Genomic DNA, 20,407 nt, shown 5'->3' on the forward strand with positions numbered 1-20,407 from the left:
GCCTCTGCCTGCACTTGGGTTCTCTGCCATGCCTATCGAGAAGATTCATGACAGAATGAACCGCCACAACAGAACCCAGCAGGCAACCGCGGACGATTCCTTGCGGTCCCACCAGGCCCGACTCCTGTTGGGTTTTAAGCAGGGGGATCGCGGGATCAGGCAGTTCGCTCGGGAGTTCCTGGCTGCAGCTAGGGAGACTGAGTTCGGTGAGGCAGAGCTCAAGGTTATTTTTAACTGCTGCCTCACCGAGCCTCTCCGGCGGTCTGAGATGAGGATGTTGAGCTCCCTGTGGATGGGCGACATGATCAGGTATGTGGTCAACCGGGATGATCCCTGGCCATTAGTGCCAGACTGGGTGTCCACCCCCGTGGCTACCGTCCCGGAGGACCGCGCCCTGGCCGCCCTTACCCTGGGGAGCTCGGCACCCTCATCCGCAGCACCTCCTGCGGCCACTCTACCGTCGGCCAGCCCCACTGGCCGGCGGAGGAGAAAGAAACTACCCAGTCCGGAGCTACCCAGTCCGGAGCTACCCAGTCCGGAGCTACCCAGTCCGGAGCTACCCAGTCCGGAGCTACCCAGTCCGGAGCTACCCAGTCCGGAGCTACCCAGTCCGGAGCTACCCAGTCCGGAGCTACCCAGTCCGGAGCTACCCAGTCCGGAGCTACCCAGTCCGGAGCTACCCAGTCCGGAGCTACCCAGTCCGGAGCTACCCAGTCCGGTGCTACCCAGTCCGGTGCTACCCAGTCCGGTGCTACCCAGTCCGGTGCTACCCAGTCCGGTGCTACCCAGTCCGGTGCTACCCAGTCCGGTGCTACCCAGTCCGGTGCTACCCAGTCCGGTGCTACCCAGTCCGGTGCTACCCAGTCCGGTGCTACCCAGTCCGGTGCTACCCAGTCCGGTGCTACCCAGTCCGGTGCTACCCAGTCCGGTGCTACCCAGTCCGGTGCTACCCAGTCCGGTGCTACCCAGTCCGGTGCTACCCAGTCCGGTGCTACCCAGTCCGGTGCTACCCAGTCCGGTGCTACCCAGTCCGGTGCTACCCAGTCCGGTGCTACCCAGTCCGGTGCTACCCAGTCCGGTGCTACCCAGTCCGGTGCTACCCAGTCCGGTGCTACCCAGTCCGGTGCTACCCAGTCCGGTGCTACCCAGTCCGGTGCTACCCAGTCCGGTGCTACCCAGTCCGGTGCTACCCAGTCCGGTGCTACCCAGTCCGGTGCTACCCAGTCCGGTGCTACCCAGTCCGGTGCTACCCAGTCCGGTGCTACCCAGTCCCAAATATTTTTTGGGGGGGCGCCGTGGGGAGGCGACTGTCCGAGCGGCCGTTCCGGCCGCGGATCCGTTCCAGGAGCCGGAACCAGGCCCGCTCCAGGAGCCGGGACCAGGCCCGTTCCAGGAGCCGGGACCAGGCCCGTTCCAGGAGCCGGGACCAGGCCCGTTCCAGGAGCCGGAACTAAGCCCGTTCCAGGAGCCGGAACTAAGCCCGTTCCAGGAGCCGGAACTAAGCCCGTTCCAGGAGCCGGAACTAAGCCCGTTCCAGGAGCCGGAACTAAGCCCGTTCCAGGAGCCGGAACTAAGCCCGTTCCAGGAGCCGGAACCAAGCCCGCCGTCAAGTCCGGCCGCCCAGCCGCCGTCAGAGAGCGCTGCCCAGCCGCCGTCAGAGAGCGCTGCCCAGCCGCCGTCAGAGAGCGCTGCCCAGCCGCCGTCAGAGAGCGCTGCCCAGCCGCCGTCAGAGAGCGCTGCCCAGCCGCCGTCAGAGTGCGCTGCCCAGCCGCCGTCAGAGTGCGCTGCCCAGCCGCCGTCAGAGAGCGCTGCCCAGCCGCCGTCAGAGAGCGCTGCCCAGCCGCCGTCAGAGAGCGCTGCCCAGCCGCCGTCAGAGAGCGCTGCCCAGCCGCCGTCAGAGAGCGCTGCCCAGCCGCCGTCAGAGAGCGCTGCCCAGCCGCCGTCAGAGAGCGCTGCCCAGCCGCCGTCAGAGAGCGCTGCCCAGCCGCCGTCAGAGAGCGCTGCCCAGCCGCCGTCAGAGAGCGCTGCCCAGCCGCCGTCAGAGAGCGCTGCCCAGCCGCCGTCAGAGAGCGCTGCCCAGCCGCCGTCAGAGAGCGCTGCCCAGCCGCCGTCAGAGAGCGCTGCCCAGCCGCCGTCAGAGAGCGCTGCCCAGCCGCCGTCAGAGAGCGCTGCCCAGCCGCCGTCAGAGAGCGCTGCCCAGCCGCCGTCAGAGAGCGCTGCCCAGCCGCCGTCAGAGAGCGCTGCCCAGCCGCCGTCAGAGAGCGCTGCCCAGCCGCCGTCAGAGAGCGCTGCCCAGCCGCCGTCAGAGAGCGCTGCCCAGCCGCCGTCAGAGAGCGCTGCCCAGCCGCCGTCAAGTCCGGCTGCCCAGCCGCCGTCAAGTCCGGCTGCCCAGCCGCCGTCAAGTCCGGCTGCCCAGCCGCCGTCAAGTCCGGCTGCCCAGCCGCCGTCAAGTCCGGCTGCCCAGCCGCCGTCAAGTCCGGCTGCCCAGCCGCCGTCAAGTCCGGCTGCCCAGCCGCCGTCAAGTCCGGCTGCCCAGCCGCCGTCAAGTCCGGCTGCCCAGCCGCCGTCAAGTCCGGCTGCCCAGCCGCCGTCAAGTCCGGCTGCCCAGCCGCCGTCAAGTCCGGCTGCCCAGCCGCCGTCAAGTCCGGCTGCCCAGCCGCCGTCAAGTCCGGCTGCCCAGCCGCCGTCAAGTCCGGCTGCCCAGCCGCCGTCAAGTCCGGCTGCCCAGCCGCCGTCAAGTCCGGCTGCCCAGCCGCCGTCAAGTCCGGCTGCCCAGCCGCCGTCAAGTCCGGCTGCCCAGCCGCCGTCAAGTCCGGCTGCCCAGCCGCCGTCAAGTCCGGCTGCCCAGCCGCCGTCAAGTCCGGCTGCCCAGCCGCCGTCAAGTCCGGCTGCCCAGCCGCCGTCAAGTCCGGCTGCCCAGCCGCCGTCAAGTCCGGCTGCCCAGCCGCCGTCAAGTCCGGCTGCCCAGCCGCCGTCAAGTCCGGCTGCCCAGCCGCCGTCCAACCCTGTCAGGCTGATCTTCAGACCCTGGTCCAGCCCGGCATTCCAGCCGTGGTCCAGCCCTCCAGTCCTGCAGGGGACTAGGACGGTTCCCCCCAGGACTACCCCTGTCAAGCCTCCTGGGGCTCCGCGCCCTGGCGCGTCCCCAAGGGCTGGAACTTTCCCACCCAGCCCTCCCCCTTTTGGACTTCCCATGTCTTCTTGTTTGCCCCCACCCCCCCTCCCTTGTTTGTTATTTTTATTAAGTCACCCTAATCCCCTATTGATTCTTGCCTGTCTGCCACTGATTTTGTTTTCCATGTTTTGTTTAGTCTTGTCTATGTCTCAGTCTGTCTTGTCCTGTGAGTCTCCTTGAGGAGCGTCAGGATGTCGCTCCTTAAGGCGGGGGTTCTGTCACGGTTCTGCCTATCTTGTCTGGCTAATTCTTGGTCTTGAGGCAGAACCAAAACAGAATTCCTTGTTTCATGTGGGGAGAGAGATTTTGGACCTTTTGGGCTTCCATACTCTCCCCGAGTCTCGTCTGTGTTTCCCGCCATTTCGTGTCATTAGCTTCCCCTTAGTGTTTCATCTGTTTCACCTGTCCCCTATTAATTATCCTGTCATTGTCTCCCTTTAAGAGTCCTCTTGTTTCATTGTCTTGTGCGGTTCATTGCTTGTACTTGTGCTCTGTTCCTGTATACCGTGATCTTACCTTGTTCCTGTTTCCCGTGTCAAAGTGAGTGTTAGTTTAGTGTTCTGTTCCAAGTGCTTGTTTTCTTAGTTTTAGTTTAGTAAGTCAGCGTCCTTGTTTTTTGTCAAAGTATATTTATCCCTGTATTGTTTTCCCCCATCGTGGGTTTTGTTTTGCTTGTTTGTTTAGTTTAGTGTTTATTGTTAATAAATATATTTGTCAAATCTTCATCCGCCTTGCCTCTGCCTGCACTTGGGTTCTCTGCCATGCCTATCGAGAAGATTCATGACAGCTATAGATTTTCTTAACAAAACTGAAAAAACACAATTTATGGCTTTTAATATTTGCAACATTAACAGAACGGATTCAGTGTCTTTGCATTCGCGTACATAAAACGCTGTGGTGAAGCAGTTAGTGTCAAAGCATCAAGATTTTCCCAACCATGTTTGATTTACTACCATACAGATGAAATATTTACAGTCAGTGAGTGCCAAATTCTTTCATTTTGATTTGCTGTATTTTAGGAAATTCATGAGGCACAGGGGTTATGAAAACATATGAGTCAACTCCTTTTCTAAAGATGCCCTTGGAGAGATTCTCTACTAAAGCGCATCCAGATCAGATTGTGAATTCAACATCTTTTATCATAGTCATGTCAGTTTATTAACATTATGTTCTGGTCTAGAGTAACTATTAAGTCCATGTAGAAACAAAATGTTCCACGCTCTGTGTTTAAACCTGTCTCCTGCTGAACACTGTGTGTAGAGAATCATTTTTTATCATGTTTAAGTTTGGGTAAGAATCTTGATGACATATTGACTTGTGACATGATGAAGTCCTTTAGGGGTTTTAGATAATTGAGGTTTTAGGCTGTTAATCCTGGTAACATCAGTAAAAGCATAAGATTTTGAATGGTGCAGGCGATTAAAAAAAATCTCAGAAGTGTTAAAAGTTGTTATCACTGTTGATGGATTCATTTATTAAATTGATAAATTATGAACAGGTATGTAATTAAAAGATAATAATAATTATCATCAGAAAGTTTAAAAGGATAATAAGTGTTGTCATAGGTCTTAAAACACTTCCCCTGGGGAAACTTCTTTTAATAATGTGTTTAGGTGTAGCACATTGTTGGCATGATAGATTGTAATTGTTGATCTTGGAGTTCCCCAGATATTTAGCTGTTGTGTGAAACAAGTTTAAAGGGTACCAGATGCAGGACAAGGACACCAGATGTTTTTGTTTGCCACATTTAAACATGTGTCAGAACAGCGGTATATAAAGTCCAAATTTGATGAACTAGCATGTATATCATGTGAAAATGGGTTTTAGATATGAGGCGTTATCCATCCTCGAAGAGGCATTTTACAGTTACTTTACTGTGCTTGTTTCTGTGTTTATTTAGGCAATTGTTTGCGTTCCACACTCTTTTTTTGACGTGGTTATTTTAGCATACGTGACGTGAAAAACATCACGCGACGGGGAGTATCTTCACGCATCTCAACGCGTCAAACAGTAGGTGTCCTTGAGATCTTCGTGCAAATTTTTAGCTCGAGCTGAAATATTTATCATCTCTTCATTAAAATCATCACTAGCCGATAAAATCAAACGAAAGAGAAAATGTGCATTCATGTGCTGTCAGCCGTGTGATAAAAGAGAAAACCATCAAATGAATTAAATGCTAAACAATATCAATATCATATTATTATTCATCTAATATTTTGTTATGTCAATAATTGTATTATGTTGTTGTGCTGCAAACCTAAGAACCTTGCATTGTTTCTCTGACCTCAGAATCATGTATGAAAGAAACTAGTACAACAAAAGCATAAGTGCAATCAAAAAGAAGACTGGTCTCATATAGCCTAACTCAGTATACAGAATCATTCATTCATACATTTTTTTTTTTTTATGGGTAGAGAAGAAAAGAGTAGAGAAGAAAATAAAGTCAGAACAGATCATTAAGATGTTGACGGAAGAGATGTGTTTTCAGGTGTTTCTTAAAGATGGCTACAGAATCTGCAGATCTTGTAGCAGCAGGCAGATTATTCCACATAGGTGGAACAGATCCGGAGAAGGTGCGTGAGAGAGATTTTTTACCTTTATGGGATGGCATCACAAGACGCCGTTCGTTTGCAGAGCGTAGGGTACATATGTCTGTATTAGGGAGTGAAGATAAGGTGGTGCCAAACCAGTGGTGGTCTGGTAGGCCAGGAGCAGAGTCTTGAATTTGATGCGAGCGACTATAGGGAGCCAATGTAGCTTAATGAGTAGAGGAGTGACGTGTGCTCTCTTTGGTTCATTAAAGATAACTCTTGCTGCAGCATTCTGGATCATCTGTAGAGGTTTGGTTGTGCAAGCTGGAAGTCCACCCAGTAGCGCATTGCAGTAGTCCAGTCTGGACAGGACTAGAGCCTGCACTAGGACTTGCATAGCATGCTCTGATAGGAAGGGTCTAATTTTCCTGATATTGTAGAGGATGAATCTACAGGACTGGGCGGTGCTGGCAACGTGAAGTTGAGCTGATCATCGATCACCACTCTCAGGTTTCGTGCCTTTCTGGAAGGTGTGATGGTTGATGAGCCCAGTTGAATGGAAAGGTTGTGATAAGTCTTTGTATTAGCCGGGATTACAAGCAGTTCTGTTTTTGAAAGGTTCAGCTGTAGGTGATGGCCGTTCATCCAGAGCGAGATGTCGGCTAGGCAGGCTGAGATGCGTGCAGAAACAGTCGGATCATCTGGGCAAAAAGACAGGTAGAGTTGTGTATCATCCGCATAGCAGTGATAGGAAAAGCCATGTTTCCTAATGACAGAGCCAAGGGATGTCATGTATACAGAGAATAGCAACGGACCAAGCACTGAGCCCTGAGGGACACCTGTGTCGAGATGTTGGGACTCAGACACCTCACCCCTCCAAGATACTCTAAATGACCTACCCGAGAGGTAGACCCGAACCATTGTAGCACCATTCCGGAGATCCCCATAGCCTTGAGAGTGGACAGGAGGATGTGATGGTTAACAGTGTCAAAGGCGGCAGATAGATCCAGTAGGATGAGAACAGATGAGTTAGAGGAAGCTCTTTCCAGTCTCAGGGCTTCAATAACAGAGAGCAGCGCAGTCTCAGTGGAATGACCGCTCTTGAACCCAGACTGTTTGCTGTCCAGGAGGTTGTTCTGGGTGAGGAAGGATGAGAGCTGGTTACATACAACACGTTCTAGAGTTTTAGCAGCGAAGGGAAGTAGGGATACCGGTCTGTAGTTTTCTAACAGTGCAGGATTAAGAGTAGGGTTCTTTATTAGTGGGGTAATATGGGCCTCTTTGAAGAGTGTAGGAAATGTGCCAGTGGTGAGAGACAAGTTGATAATGTGAGTCAGAGAGGGGACAACCGATGGAGAGATGGCCTGGAGAAGATGGGTGGGGATGGGATCTAGAGGGCAGGTAGTCGGTGCTAGAAGAAATTACCTTGGAAACTTCCTCTTCAGATATGAGAGAGAACGAGGGGAACAAGCATGTGTCTGGGGATTGACTGTGGTCCATAGGGGGTGGCGCAGAGAATTGATTGCTGATTGTGCTCGTTTTCTTTACAAAGAACGATGCAAAGTAGTCAGCTGTTAAGTCTGATGGAGGTGAGGGGGTAGGCGGGCAAAGGAGAGCAGAAAAGGTTTTAAAGAGCATATGAGGGTCAGGAGAGTTGTTGATTTTAGTGTGGTAGTATTGGGTTTTCGGCAGAGGAGACATCCGCAGAGAAGGAAGAGAGAATAGACTGGTAGAGAGAGTGGTCAGTGGGTTCTTTTGAGTTGCGCCACTTTCTCTCAGCAGACCTGAGAGAGGCGCGATGCTCACAGAGAACATCAGATAACCAGGGGGCAGAAGGAGATGCACGAGATGGCCTAGATCTAAGAGGGCATAAGATGTCTAAGCAGGAGGTTAGTGAACACATGCTCAGCAAGTGGTGAACACACGTACACCCGGAGCAGTGGGCAGCTATCACTGCAGTGCCCGGGGAGCATGTAGGGGTAAGGTGCCTTGCTCAAGGGCACCTCAATCGTTACCTGCCTGCCCTGCGGATCGAACCAGCAACCTTCTGGTCACTAGTCCGACTCTCTAACCATTTAGCCACGATTGCCCCTAATGTCTCATGTACAGCTTTTTTTACAATGAAAATTGTAAAAAGCGCTTTATAAATAAAGTTTTGAGAGTTAAGTAAATATCTAGATTATAGTGATCATATATTTTGGCTTGCATCTATAAATGTGTAGGTTTAAACCTGTGATAAGTTCATACGGGTGTCTTTGGACAAACAAATCTGTTCAGTGATGATCTACTTTTTACATTTCCAAATTTAAAAACTGAACAAATGATTTGGGGATTTTATTTCAACCAAATTAAACTTTTACCATCGTTCGCTTGCCCTTCTGTTATTCCAAACCATTTTGACTTCCCTTTTTTCAGCAGAACACAAAAGGAATACACAGTGAGATTGAGCAGTCAGTTCACTCTTAAAGTGATAGTTCAGCCTAAAAATTTAATTTGCTGTTTATTTACTCACCCGCAGGCCATCTGACAGCTCCAGGCACAGACAGGGGCGGATTAAAGTTGTCAAGGGCCCCTAGGCTGCTCTTTAGGTGAGGCCCTCTTAAGGTGGCTTTCAGGTGCCTTTCATGCTTGCAGTTTAGTTTGTAATGCAACACGGTTTGCATGAAAAATCGATAATGTAAAAGCTGTCACACGAACTAAGGTGCACACCTGATAAAGAATTAATATTATAATTTATAACTTAGTAACAGACATAAAAAGTACAGTTAGTTTTGTGGCTGTAAGTTATTCCCTTTAAATGTTTTTGAGCTTTAAATTTGTATTTTAATGTGTATAAGTAACTTTAGAGACGGTCCCTAAATTCACGAATATCGAACGTCAAACCAACTTTATGCCATCTTATAAACTGTGTATAAAACAAAGCCATAATTAAAAACCAACCTGTAAAATATGCGTGTCATTGTGGAATAACTTCTTGAAATATTACCGAAGACATGACGAGCTAACTGCTGCAACAGGATCCCGCGGGTGTTTTAACCGCAGCACCGATGTTAGCTAATGCGAGCTGCCAGTCCTCCTGGTGCTATTTTCACGTTGTTCTTTGAACATAGGTATTGTTCGTTTTTGCTCCAATATTGTACTTTCTTTAGGCAATTTAATTTAAGATTGCAGTCAAAATTACACGGCGGCCTAATGAATCATAAATAACTTACAATGTGACGATGAATTTACTTGAAAAAATTGTCTTCCTCCTGTGTTTTGAACAACGAGACTTGATAACAAAGTTCATTCACACTGTGTTTTGAATTATCCGCATTTCTTCTTCTATTGCAGTCTTTTGGCGGTTGGCGAACCAACTTCGAGTGCTTCTACCCCTTTACGAGACTATTGGTCAAGAACACCACAAATGTGGGAAAGTTAGCAAAAAACAAAGCTCATTTCGAAAAATGATGATTGGTCAGTTTTACTGTCACTCAAAATTAATCATCCCCATAGATTTACTGTACTGTCAGCCAGCGGTATGCAATTTAGAAGGCGCCCAACCCCGAATGCGCAGGCTGCGCAGACAGCGTTTGACATCGCAGAACTGCGACTGCGCCTTGATCTTGAATTACTCTCGTGAGAATTAGAAATCCCACCTGGACAGAATCCAAATCGATCCAGGAAGTCACATATCTAATATGGGAAATCGGCCGACTTTTATTGAAAATAGTATTTTTAAGTTTCTTTATATATTTTTAGGATAGTTTAGGTCATCAAAGAGAGCCTAGAGGGCCCTGAGGGTTTGCTACTGCTACTTACACATTCTGAGTAACGTCAATTTTTGTTTTTCACATAATACAGAAGATCATACAGGTTTGGAAGAAGAGGAGGGTGAGTAAGTGTGACATGACATCTGACGCTGGCGAAGGAAGTCTGAGCTCTTCAAACACCGCAAGACTTTTTTCATTTCGCTAACATCTCTTCAATCCAACACATCAATTACTTTATACTGCCTTTCATTTTTATTTATGAAATATGGAGCTAAAGAATGTTTTAGATTCGGAGCCAGAATAAACTGCAGCGACTGGAAACAGTTGGCAAGCCAAGTTCTGAAGTTAACAGAGATGACATATGAGCCGATATCACACCATTAGCACCCTGAAGGTGAAGAAATGAGAGTTTACATCAAAAGAGAAGCTGTATGACAATGACAGCATGTTGAGACCTGCAGGAGAAGTGCATTTTCAGAGAGTGCCCACATGATGAGACTAGAGGTAAATGCTTCATTCTTCTCAACAAGAAGAACTGTAGGCTACATTTTCTTGGCTCTTCATCGACTTGGTTTTACTGTGTACTCAAGTCTTTTATTTGCTTAGAAAGTGAAAGTAGGCTACACAACACATTTAAAACATATCTGTGAAAGTTTTAACTATAAAAAAACAGTTACTGTTGATGTTTAGAAATGTTGTGTGTGAGAAGACTTGAAGGCCTCTCAAAGGGATAGTTCACCCAAAAATGTGATGCGCCCTCATTTATTTACCCTCAAGTGATGCGAAACCTGTATGTGACTATTTCTTCTGTAAAACACAGAAGATATTTTGAGTAACGTCTTGGTGGTTTTGTGTTCATAAAATGAAAGCCAATGGGGTTGAGTGTTTGGTTATCAACATTCTTCAAAATATATTCTCTTGTGTTGTAAAGAAGAAAGAAACTCAAACAGGTATGGAATGACATGAGTGTGAAGAAATGATGAAATAATGGACAAAATCCTTTTTAAATTGTGTTAATTTGGTACATGATTCCTTCAAGATTTTATAAAACCATGTAAGTTTTTTTATTTGTTCATACAGCCAGCTTGTAGACAGTAGGAATTTAAACGTTTAGTGGATTTCAAATAATGTTCTCATGGTAATAATGTCATCCACAATATTTTTAAATGTTAAATACTTGATTGTGATTGGTCAGCCGAAACAGTCTGTTGATTATTTTCCTGTCGTCATGTATGTTGTCGTCCCATTTGAAAGATTTCCTACAGCTCTGTTGTTTTTGTGTTTCTCAGGATATCAATACATAAATCCAGAGTGAGTCTTTACAATGTAGAGAACTCTTTATTTGGTTTGAACCCTTAAGCAATAAAACGATTTCATCACTTCCTCTATACAATTACATTAAAGATACATTTTCCAGATTAAACAGAACAAAAAGTCCATAAAAAATGCACAGCAGCGACAACAGCTTAATAATAAATTCCAGTAATTTTTAAGAATAAAGAATTTGAGATTCATGAATATAGATCTGTGGATACCGGATATCAGATTTCTCTTATCAATAACAAAACAATAATCACTCATTGAGCTTAATGCATGAAGCTAAATAACAAATCTTAATGTATACAGCATATAAACTGAAAAATCACTTCTGAACGTACCTTGGAAGTTAATCCAAAACCTTCCCACCAACATTTCTCCAACAATTTTATCACACTGACTGTTGATCATAGATACTGTAGGGCAGTAAATCAGGTGTGTCAAGTGAAAGTTCATGGTGCAATAGCTTAATCTTATAAACCTACACGAAGGCTCTATTCTAAAACCTAGTGAACTACTTGTTTAGTGTTTCATGTCAATGACTTGTTTATTTCCTTTTTTTTAGTTAGGATGCTTCCTAGGAAGATAAGCAACAAGGTTATTGGGGTTAGGAACTGAGCCTTTAAGTGAGGGGCAAAAGCAGCATGTGTAAAGGGAAATAATGGCAATGATTCCCATTGTGAGCATTTAACCAGCAGTCTGTCAATAAAGCAACAAGAGTCAAACAGGAAGTGCTGAGCCGGTCCATGCTAAAAAGTGTCCTCGAGATGACCGCACTCGAAGCTTTATGAAGACAAGGAAGAGAGCCGCAGGACTCAAAAAAGCGATATGATTAGCTGACACATGTCGGCTGCTTTCCCTCAGGTCTTCTTTTGGGTTTCTTTGCCTTGTTTAGCCCCTTGAATTCTGCTCATAAAAAAACAAATCAGTTCATTTATATATTACTACAAACAATGACAGCAGGGTGCCTGCAATTTTTTTGATAAATAAAATATTTTAAAATAAGACATGCATATTTGAATATGAATCTTAAAAACAACAATTTCAGTTCATCCAGCAGTTTAGTTTTATATTATTATTCATTTTATATTCTCTCATAAGAAGATTTTTATGTACTTGCACATTTTTCAAAGTAAATAAAAATAGCATTTAAAAAAAGTTATCTCTTGTCTTTAATGTACGCACCTTCTTCCTCATAACAGAGCCGGGAGATTGTTTGTCCACTCTCTGCATCAGCTCATGAACCCACTTTTCTCTGGGATCGACACACAACATGCGGCCGTGTTTCATCGTGAAGCTGTGGAGACACACAGATAGTCACTGTGACAGAAGACGTGTCAATGCATAACTGATTTGTGTTCTGTTATCTCTGTTTTCCTTTTCCCTCTCCAGTGATGTGAAGCAGACAGTCGGAGGGATAAATGCATTGCATGTTACTCACATAATAGCTGGAATGTTGCATCCCCCATCCAGCTGTTGTTTTCTGTAGCTGGTCACTCTGTTTTTCATGTGCGGTTTCATTGTCTTGATGTACTTCAGACAGCAGTCCTCATATGAGCCTACAGCCAGAGAGACACAACAGACATCGGAGCATAGTAAGAGCATGCACTCACTGCACAAGTGTATTATTTCACCTCTACAGATTATCAGACCTTCACATTAGAAAAACAAATCACAGATCTCTTTAATTCCTCAATGAATTCTCCTAGACATCAGTGAGATTAAATGGAAACTCTTGACAAGTCTAAGAGTCAACAATGTGTCAAACTGAGCTCAGTTTTGTCGAGTCTGCAAACAAAAGTCAATATTATTGACATCTTTGTTCTTGGCCTTTATGCTGATTTAAAGGAGTTATATGTTGTGAATACGTGTATTTTTGTGTTCTTGGTGTATTATAAGTTCCCCATGCATGTATTAGACTCGTGAAATTGTAGAAATTTAAATTTTGGAACAAAAGATCTGCCTGAACCAGACCTGCCTGAAACGCCTCGTGTAACCAAACCCCCACAAATCTATGTCAGTTTGTGGTATGATTTGACCAAGACCGCTCAAATGTATACGCAAGTAATGTGGATGTACCTGTCAGTACAATTGCTTATGAACCTGATGTTCCAAATATGGTAAGAGGCATTATTTTCCATCGCACGCTCTTTAGTATTTGACCAATCACTACGCACTGGTTAACTGGCCAATCATAGCACACCTCGCTTTTCACAGCGATGAGTTTGTAGAAAATCCGCGCGTTTCAGAGAGGCAGTGCAAAGGGGGGAGACAAACATGCACAGTTTGTGGAAAATAGAGTGTTTTTAACCTTAAATTGTTTATACACATTGCATTACATCTCAAACAAACAATAATATTCGTTTTAGCCGTGTCATATGACCCCTTTAAGTAATGTGTTGTTATCAGATTAAGCTGTTAATGATCTTCAAGGAAGGGCTGAATAAAAGCAGTGCATGTGTTTATCAAGATTGTTGGGCAGAACCTCTGCAAAATACACGTCTGATAAGACTTCCATTATGAAGATCCACAAGTGTGCTTAGTAAACGGTGAATGATTTGTTTTTTAAAAACCATTAGAGAAATGTGTCAACACAGTCATGAAGAGTACAGTACACTTCAATGCACCTTTCAAGTGTATTTGATATCTCTTCCTTGCTCTTCCGGGTGCATAGAAAAAGCATGTTGCATCAATAGCATTCGTGTATTTTTTCATAAATTAGCAAAACAGAACAGAAACAGAAATATAATCACTCTATAATTACATAGCGAACCTTTAACATTCACAAAAGGTAAGAAAGAAATGGTTATTTTGGCTTGAGGTCAAAAGGTTTTTTTTAAGGAACCAAAATGATTTAAATGTGCCATCACTGAAGAGAAATGTTTTTAGCATCTTTATTTTTAAGAATGTTGAGTTTTTTTACATCTATAAGAATACCTTTAAAGGGATTTTCACTTCATTGCAATTCAGGCTAAAGAACTGCTTTACTGTTTGTTTGTTTAGTTTGTTTGAAAATGCAGATAAATAATGCAGATATTGCATTATTTATCCATAATCCATAAAACTCCTTCACAACATTTGGTTCTTACTTTGTGCCAATGTGATGTACAGGAGACCCAGAAGGACGATGAAGAAGAGTATGTTAAACCTCATGGTGTCTTTACTGTAAAATGAGAAAGAAAATCATGATTCACTTCACAGTACACAGTTGAAAATGCATACAAGACTGTTAATATTGTACATATAAACCTTATGATCATAAAAGAGCCTTGACCCTTGGATATCATTATCACATTGATAGTCACCATAAAAACTCTGAATTTTGATATTTATATCGAGCAAGAAGAGACAGCAACACTGCAAAAAAAGTCTCTAAGCAGTCTTGTTTTAGGAAAAAAATATAAGAAAGGTAAGTTCATGTTTAAAACAACATTGTAAATTAAATTTATAATAAGTTACTGGCAAACCTGCTGCAAAACTACAGCAAAGTTTTACAATGCTTGCTTATATTTAAGCATGGTAAAATTACATAAATGTAATGATATAAACAATGAAATATGAGTGAAATCTTTAGTAAATCATAGTGTCTGACACCCAGAATGGTTCATTTTAATGCATTAAATAATAAAAAAATGCATTTTTATTGGTAAACAATACAGAAACTATGTTTTATTTTTAAAAGCAATATTACTGTTAGAGATGTGTTCATGTGTTATTGTTAAGCTATAGACAAATGTTTCTGATTTCTATGTCTACTCACCTGTATTCAACAACGAAGAGAGGAGAGCGGTTTCTTCCCAACACCAAAGTTCTGTGCACATTTCTGAGCTGCGTTTATTTATTACGAGCCCAACCCTGATACCTGAGTCAGGTGAAGCCACATCCTTCACAAAAATGAAAGCAACCGGTGAGATCAACATTCTACAGTTACTTATCTGTCCATCACAGCTTCATCTGTCCATGTATTCCTTTGTTTCAAGAGCTTACTTAATAGATAAATAGCTTCACCTGATTTTATTGTAAGGTTATTTTAATTATCTTTCATTAAGTTGTATTTCAAAATATGGTTTCATTGTTGTGACACAGCATGCATGAAAGAGGTTTTAGGTATTTATCTAAGCACGTCCTTAAGTTATAGTCCACAACTGAAAAGAAATGACTGTCAAATTTTAAGAGACACGTTTCTTTTTTTCTTAAATAACAGCACCTGGAGGTGCTTATTTCTGCTGTAGTCATGTGTCGATCGTTCATTCCTTGTCAGGTGTTAGTGTCAAAAAAAAACTGATCTGAAAATTGGCCTTACAGCGTTTATTAGGAAACTCAATCCAAACCGGCAGGGCTGTTTAAACTTGACTTTCAACTTCAAGCGTTTTGCAATTTCACAAAATGCACTGCCAAGAGTGGCGTGTCGGTTTTCAGCCTCTGAAGACCCAAACAAACGCTTCCATCGAGAGAAGAGACTGGCTTCTGAAAACAGGAATGTTGGAATAGTTTTCTTGTATTAGAAACCTCTTAGCATGTTATGACTCTGTGACATTTTACTTTCAGATTGTCAGGTTGTTTTTAATGTCCTTTTTTTAAATTCATTCTACCCCAAGGTCATAAATCCTGCATGACTGCATTAAAATGCAAATACAATGAATTCTTAAATCATTTGAGGTTGACAGATTTGATATCATAAATGTTGTGCGACTGATCAGGTTTTATGATTTTTGCCTTGTGGACTATAAAACGGATGAAGATATTCCAGACCAACTCCAAATAAACTCTTAAAAACAAAGATGCTTCAAAAGGTTCTTTGAAGACAAATAAGGTTTTTTTCCCTTATCTTGGGAACGTTTGCGTTTCACAAAAGGTTCTTTGCGGTGAAAAATGTTCAGATTACAAACAGGCAAGATAGAGATGGTTCTTTAAATAACCTTTGTGTCAGGGTTTGACAAGGCAGAAGAACCCAGATCCAGGCAGACGGTGATGAGGGGTAAACAAAAGTTTTATTTTAACACATAACACGTACAAAATAAAAGCCCATGATGGGTGGTGTCAAAGACAAACCAAAATAATATATAAAACGACAAGAACGAAAAGACTCAGGTGAACTATCGCTCTCTCTCCACACGAAACCTAAGGCTATGCCAGGGCTCCGCCCCAAGACCAAGAATAGACATGACAAGATGGCGCAACCATGACACTTTGTCTGAATGTTTTTTTGTGGAACCAAAAATGTTTCAAAGACACTTTTAACCACCTTTATTTTTTAGAGTAAGCTACTTGTCATGTATCTTGAGACTATTTTACCCTTCTGTAAACCACCAGTAACACCACAGTGACACCATGGTAACAAAGTCCAAGACCTGAATAATAAAATAATCGTAATAAATTCCCAATTCTTACAACCTGAACTTTTTAGATCATTACAACCCATTTTAAAATATTAAAACCGTACAAATGCATTGGGTGGATTCAGGTTAATAAGACACCTTTTAACAATATGAGGAATGTAAAAAATGTCTCAATCAACCCCAGTTCACCATATTAACTAACTATTAAATCCTTGTCAAACATACCCAAATTGTCAAATCATGTCAAAACTTATTTAATGTTTAATGCAAAGTGACTTTTTAATGATAAAAAGAAGAATTTGAGCGTATATTTCACAAGAACACATCTCAATATATTTCACCCTCTCGTGTTGTATCATGTTCTGACAGCATTTTAAAGCATGTTTCAAACTCTTCTGTCAGCACAACATTAAATCATGTGCTTTAAGTGTTGACCCCGTGGCCCCTAGAGACGCCAGAGTGTCATTGTTGGAACTTCAAGTGGCCATACGATACCACGACTTCATGTTTTGGGCAAGAGCAGAAGTGTTTTGTTTTTGTTTCTCACGGGTGTGATGCTCTTGACAATGCTGTGAATGTTTTTTTTGTGAGTTTTTTTATTTATTTGAGGATCATCTGATTTGTATTTTTATTGTTTCATTTAATTTCATTCCAAATCAATATGCTAAATTTTCCAAATATTGTGCTGAATATGTGATCTTTGTTTTCATATGCTCTTTGATAAACATATATTGAAACATAAATTGTAATGTATTGGTTGTAGTGTTTGAGTGTTGGCACCCATGTAAAGCCCACAGGGGAAAATCGATGATTGAATGCTGTTTTTGAAAACCCTTAGTATACTGTAAGTAATCAAAATGTTACATCATGTTTACAAAAGATGTGTGTTTTTCTCTTTTCCTTTAGCCTATTTCTGTATCTTATGTATAGATAGTTTGTGTGTTTTTGGACAGATGTGTGAATTTAAGAGATAAAAATACGGGTTTTATTCATGTAGAATCATATATAAATATAAATAGTGTAGGGGAGTGGGGAAGTGGTTATGTAAGTGCAGGTGCTGTGCAGTATATCTATATACATCTGTAGTATACAGTTTGTGCAATGTGCATTGTATGCATATGTGTGTGCAAAAAAGATCACATTGTCATATGAGTGTGTGAAATCTTAAGTGTTTGTTGTTGAATGGTGTCATTTGTCTAAAAGACTGAAGTTTCACGGGATCAGAGAAAGAGGGTGTGGAAGAGGAAAGAATGTGGGCATGTACAGCTTTCCTTCCCGTAAGCGATCATAAGAATCTTAATGGATTATTGGCACTGATGTCTATTGATAGCACATATTTTTAACAAAAGACCTCAACAAAATGATGGTCTGCTGCCAACTGCACCACTGACAAAACAAATATTCACATTGTCCTCCTGATATCCTTCACATGTTATGCTAGCTTAACTTGTCTGAGGTCATTTTCTATTTCTCAAAATACTTTTAGTAGGAAAAATATTGGTGTCATTAATCATGTGCAGATTAGATCTGCCCTGAGCATTGAAAGACGTCCAAAATCAGACACAGTCTTTCTGTCATAAATAATCAGATAATCCACATCTCCATGGATATATTATTCAGCTGTAAGCAAAAGACTGAGATGTTGAGATGTGGAGGAGAGTGTTAAAGTCCTCGCGAGTGTCTCTTAGAATTTCTGTGAGCTCAAACAGAAGTTGATGAGATCATAGCAACATTATTGATTCAACACCTCCAAAAACAAACGATCTGCAGTTATAATCTTCACATTCATTTTTTATACACCGAAAAATAATTGCGCTGAAGTTAATTAAAAATATAGTGTATCATTTTCGGGACAAGTTTTTTAAGCGCATTCTAAATGAAATTTTAAGCAGCAGTACCTTAATTTCTTTAGTAGGCATTGCTTACATTTTTTAGTAACCCTAACCCTATATTCCCACTCACTTTTGTGTTATTTCTACCAAAAAAGTCTAGTTTGCCCTCATGATAAAATGTAAACTCATTTAGATTAATAATTTTATGTTCTTAACACCTAAAATACAGAAACACTAGACAGCTGTGAAATGTTAAAAGCTTTATTTTTGCACTGAATGAATTTAAACATGAAACATACAGCAGTTCAGAAATTGTAATTTCATTGTACAACAAAAATAATTAAGCAATGCTAAAGAACAGACGTGATGACAACATTATAACAACAGTAACCATGAACATGCCTAAGGCTAGTGGTTTTAATGTTTTAGTATTTGTGGTGTTTTATGCATGAGTGTATATGTGCATTTTATTACAGTGAAGAGTTATGTAATATTATGTAGTGTTTGTGTGCGGTCTTAACTCACACATTTGAGTCAAAAATGTATGGAAGAATTTAGTTGCCAAATGAGTTGCTAAAAAATCACATTGATTTTGTCATGCAAAATAAAAATCCACAACAAATGTGTTACTCATTTATATAAATAATTTCAGATATAAGACTTTTACTTTCCAGATGTTCACCATTTTTTAACTATTTTGGCAGACACTTTTATGACCTTTGCATTGGTTACAAAAAACGCTTTATCATTGAAGCTACATATTTGATATATATTCAATATATAAGTCGCTTTATCTGTTATTAAATCAGACTGCACCAATCTGCAACCTTTTAACATATCAATTAAATGAATCATTATTTGTCAAATAAACAAATCATATCCACCAATTGTTTTTATTTTTAGACACACGGAAATATAATTAATCACATGGGTGATAAAACAATGAGGTCTTGTAGATATCCATTTTAAAATGGGGTTACAGGCCACAGAGGTTGACGATGTCATCATCATTTGGTCTTTCTCTCTCAAATAACATTCATGATGCTTTAACTTTCGATCCTCTGTGTAACAATTGACAGGGTGCTTGTTAATCATGACATCTCTCTCTAAATGAGCCAGCAAGGTGTTTATTGTGTAATGTCTGTGAACTGGCATGTCAAATCTTATCTTGATTTATTATTGTTCATATTGACATAAACTTGGCCAAGCAGAAGCTAAATTACTATATCCTAAAAGTATAGTTATTTGTTAAACAAGTATTGTTAAAATGCTGAAAATAAAGAGACCAGGTCTAGTTTTTCACATTTTGTAGTATTTTGGACCGTCACTTATTTTCATATATTTGTGTATGCTCAAGAATAGTTTATTGTTTGTTTTAAACTCTCATAATATCAAATAGGTAAATAAATTCCTAAATCAACCAACACAAGTTTCAATGTTTCAGTTTCGCCATGAATGCATATGAGAGAATTCCACATTTGTTATTTTTAATTGACAGTTCTGTTCATGACATACATCACTGAATGACATATTGAGTTCTATTCAAATCCCCTTATTTAACCCTTGTCCTATTGGAATACAAAATAAAAAAGCATCTTTCTGAGCCCCTTTAATTTATTGGTTTTCTTTTTCAAAGAGGAATCTAAATCTTTCATTCAAGAGATTATAACCTCTGAATAATCACTTCCATTCATCTCAATCTTTTCTTCTGTCGGGAGTTGTCTGGATGCCGACTGTATTCATGTGGTTACATGGTTTTGCCTAAAGGCCTGTGAAGTGAAAACTCACTCCTAAAATATTTTAATTTCATGCTTATTTTTAAAAGACTTTGTTTCACAGTGACAGCGTTTTCTGGTTTGGTCCTTATGTGTAACATAAATTAAAGTCATCTTGCAATGTTGATTTGGCACAATGGTTTCTATTCCAAAAACCATTATGAACCATCCCCTGTTTGCTGATTTCATTATAGTGTCTTTTGTGGGTCTTATTCCAGGACTGTATAGTGTCCTGGAATATTTTTTTTTTTAGATTTTATGAAAATAAATTATTAAAATAAACTTAATATAATTATGTTCCTGTTTTTAACAAAACAAATTACTAAAAATTGCGTAAAATCTACAAATTTTGTTTGTTGAGTTAACTATTTTCTTTGAGTAATTTTAATTGAACAAATTATTCAGTAAATCCAACTAAATTTTATTATGTTAAACCCATTTAAATTGGTCAAATTAAGTTTACTTTTTTATTTTGTGTTGAGACTACAAAAATATTTTTTTAAGATAGTTTGAGTTGATCTTTAGTTTCCCAGCATACTTTGTATCTGTCTGCCATAGGAGATTAATTTTCAAGAGTTACTGTCATTTCAAGTGTTTTTCAGTAATATAGACTTGTTTGTGTTTTGTGTTGATTTATCTTTGAGATTAAGGAGAGTTTTGGTATTATTTTGAAGTTTGGGTTTTTT

At 41.8% G+C, this 20,407-nt stretch overlaps 1 protein-coding gene across 1 annotated transcript; it reads right to left on the minus strand.

Moving 5' to 3' along the window:
* Window positions 1–10,615: 10,615 nt before the first annotated feature.
* ccl25a (chemokine (C-C motif) ligand 25a) lies at window positions 10,616–18,033 on the minus strand. The gene is given in 6 exon segments (XM_056743011.1): window positions 10,616–11,681; window positions 11,961–12,072; window positions 12,217–12,334; window positions 13,865–13,938; window positions 14,536–14,696; window positions 18,013–18,033. Coding segments are annotated over 6 exon segments (501 nt in total). The 3' UTR covers window positions 10,616–11,666.
* Window positions 18,034–20,407: the final 2,374 nt, after the last annotated feature.

The sequence above is a fragment of the Triplophysa dalaica genome, chromosome 3 (assembly GCF_015846415.1).
Source record: "Triplophysa dalaica isolate WHDGS20190420 chromosome 3, ASM1584641v1, whole genome shotgun sequence".
Classification (NCBI taxonomy): Eukaryota; Metazoa; Chordata; class Actinopteri; order Cypriniformes; family Nemacheilidae; genus Triplophysa; species Triplophysa dalaica.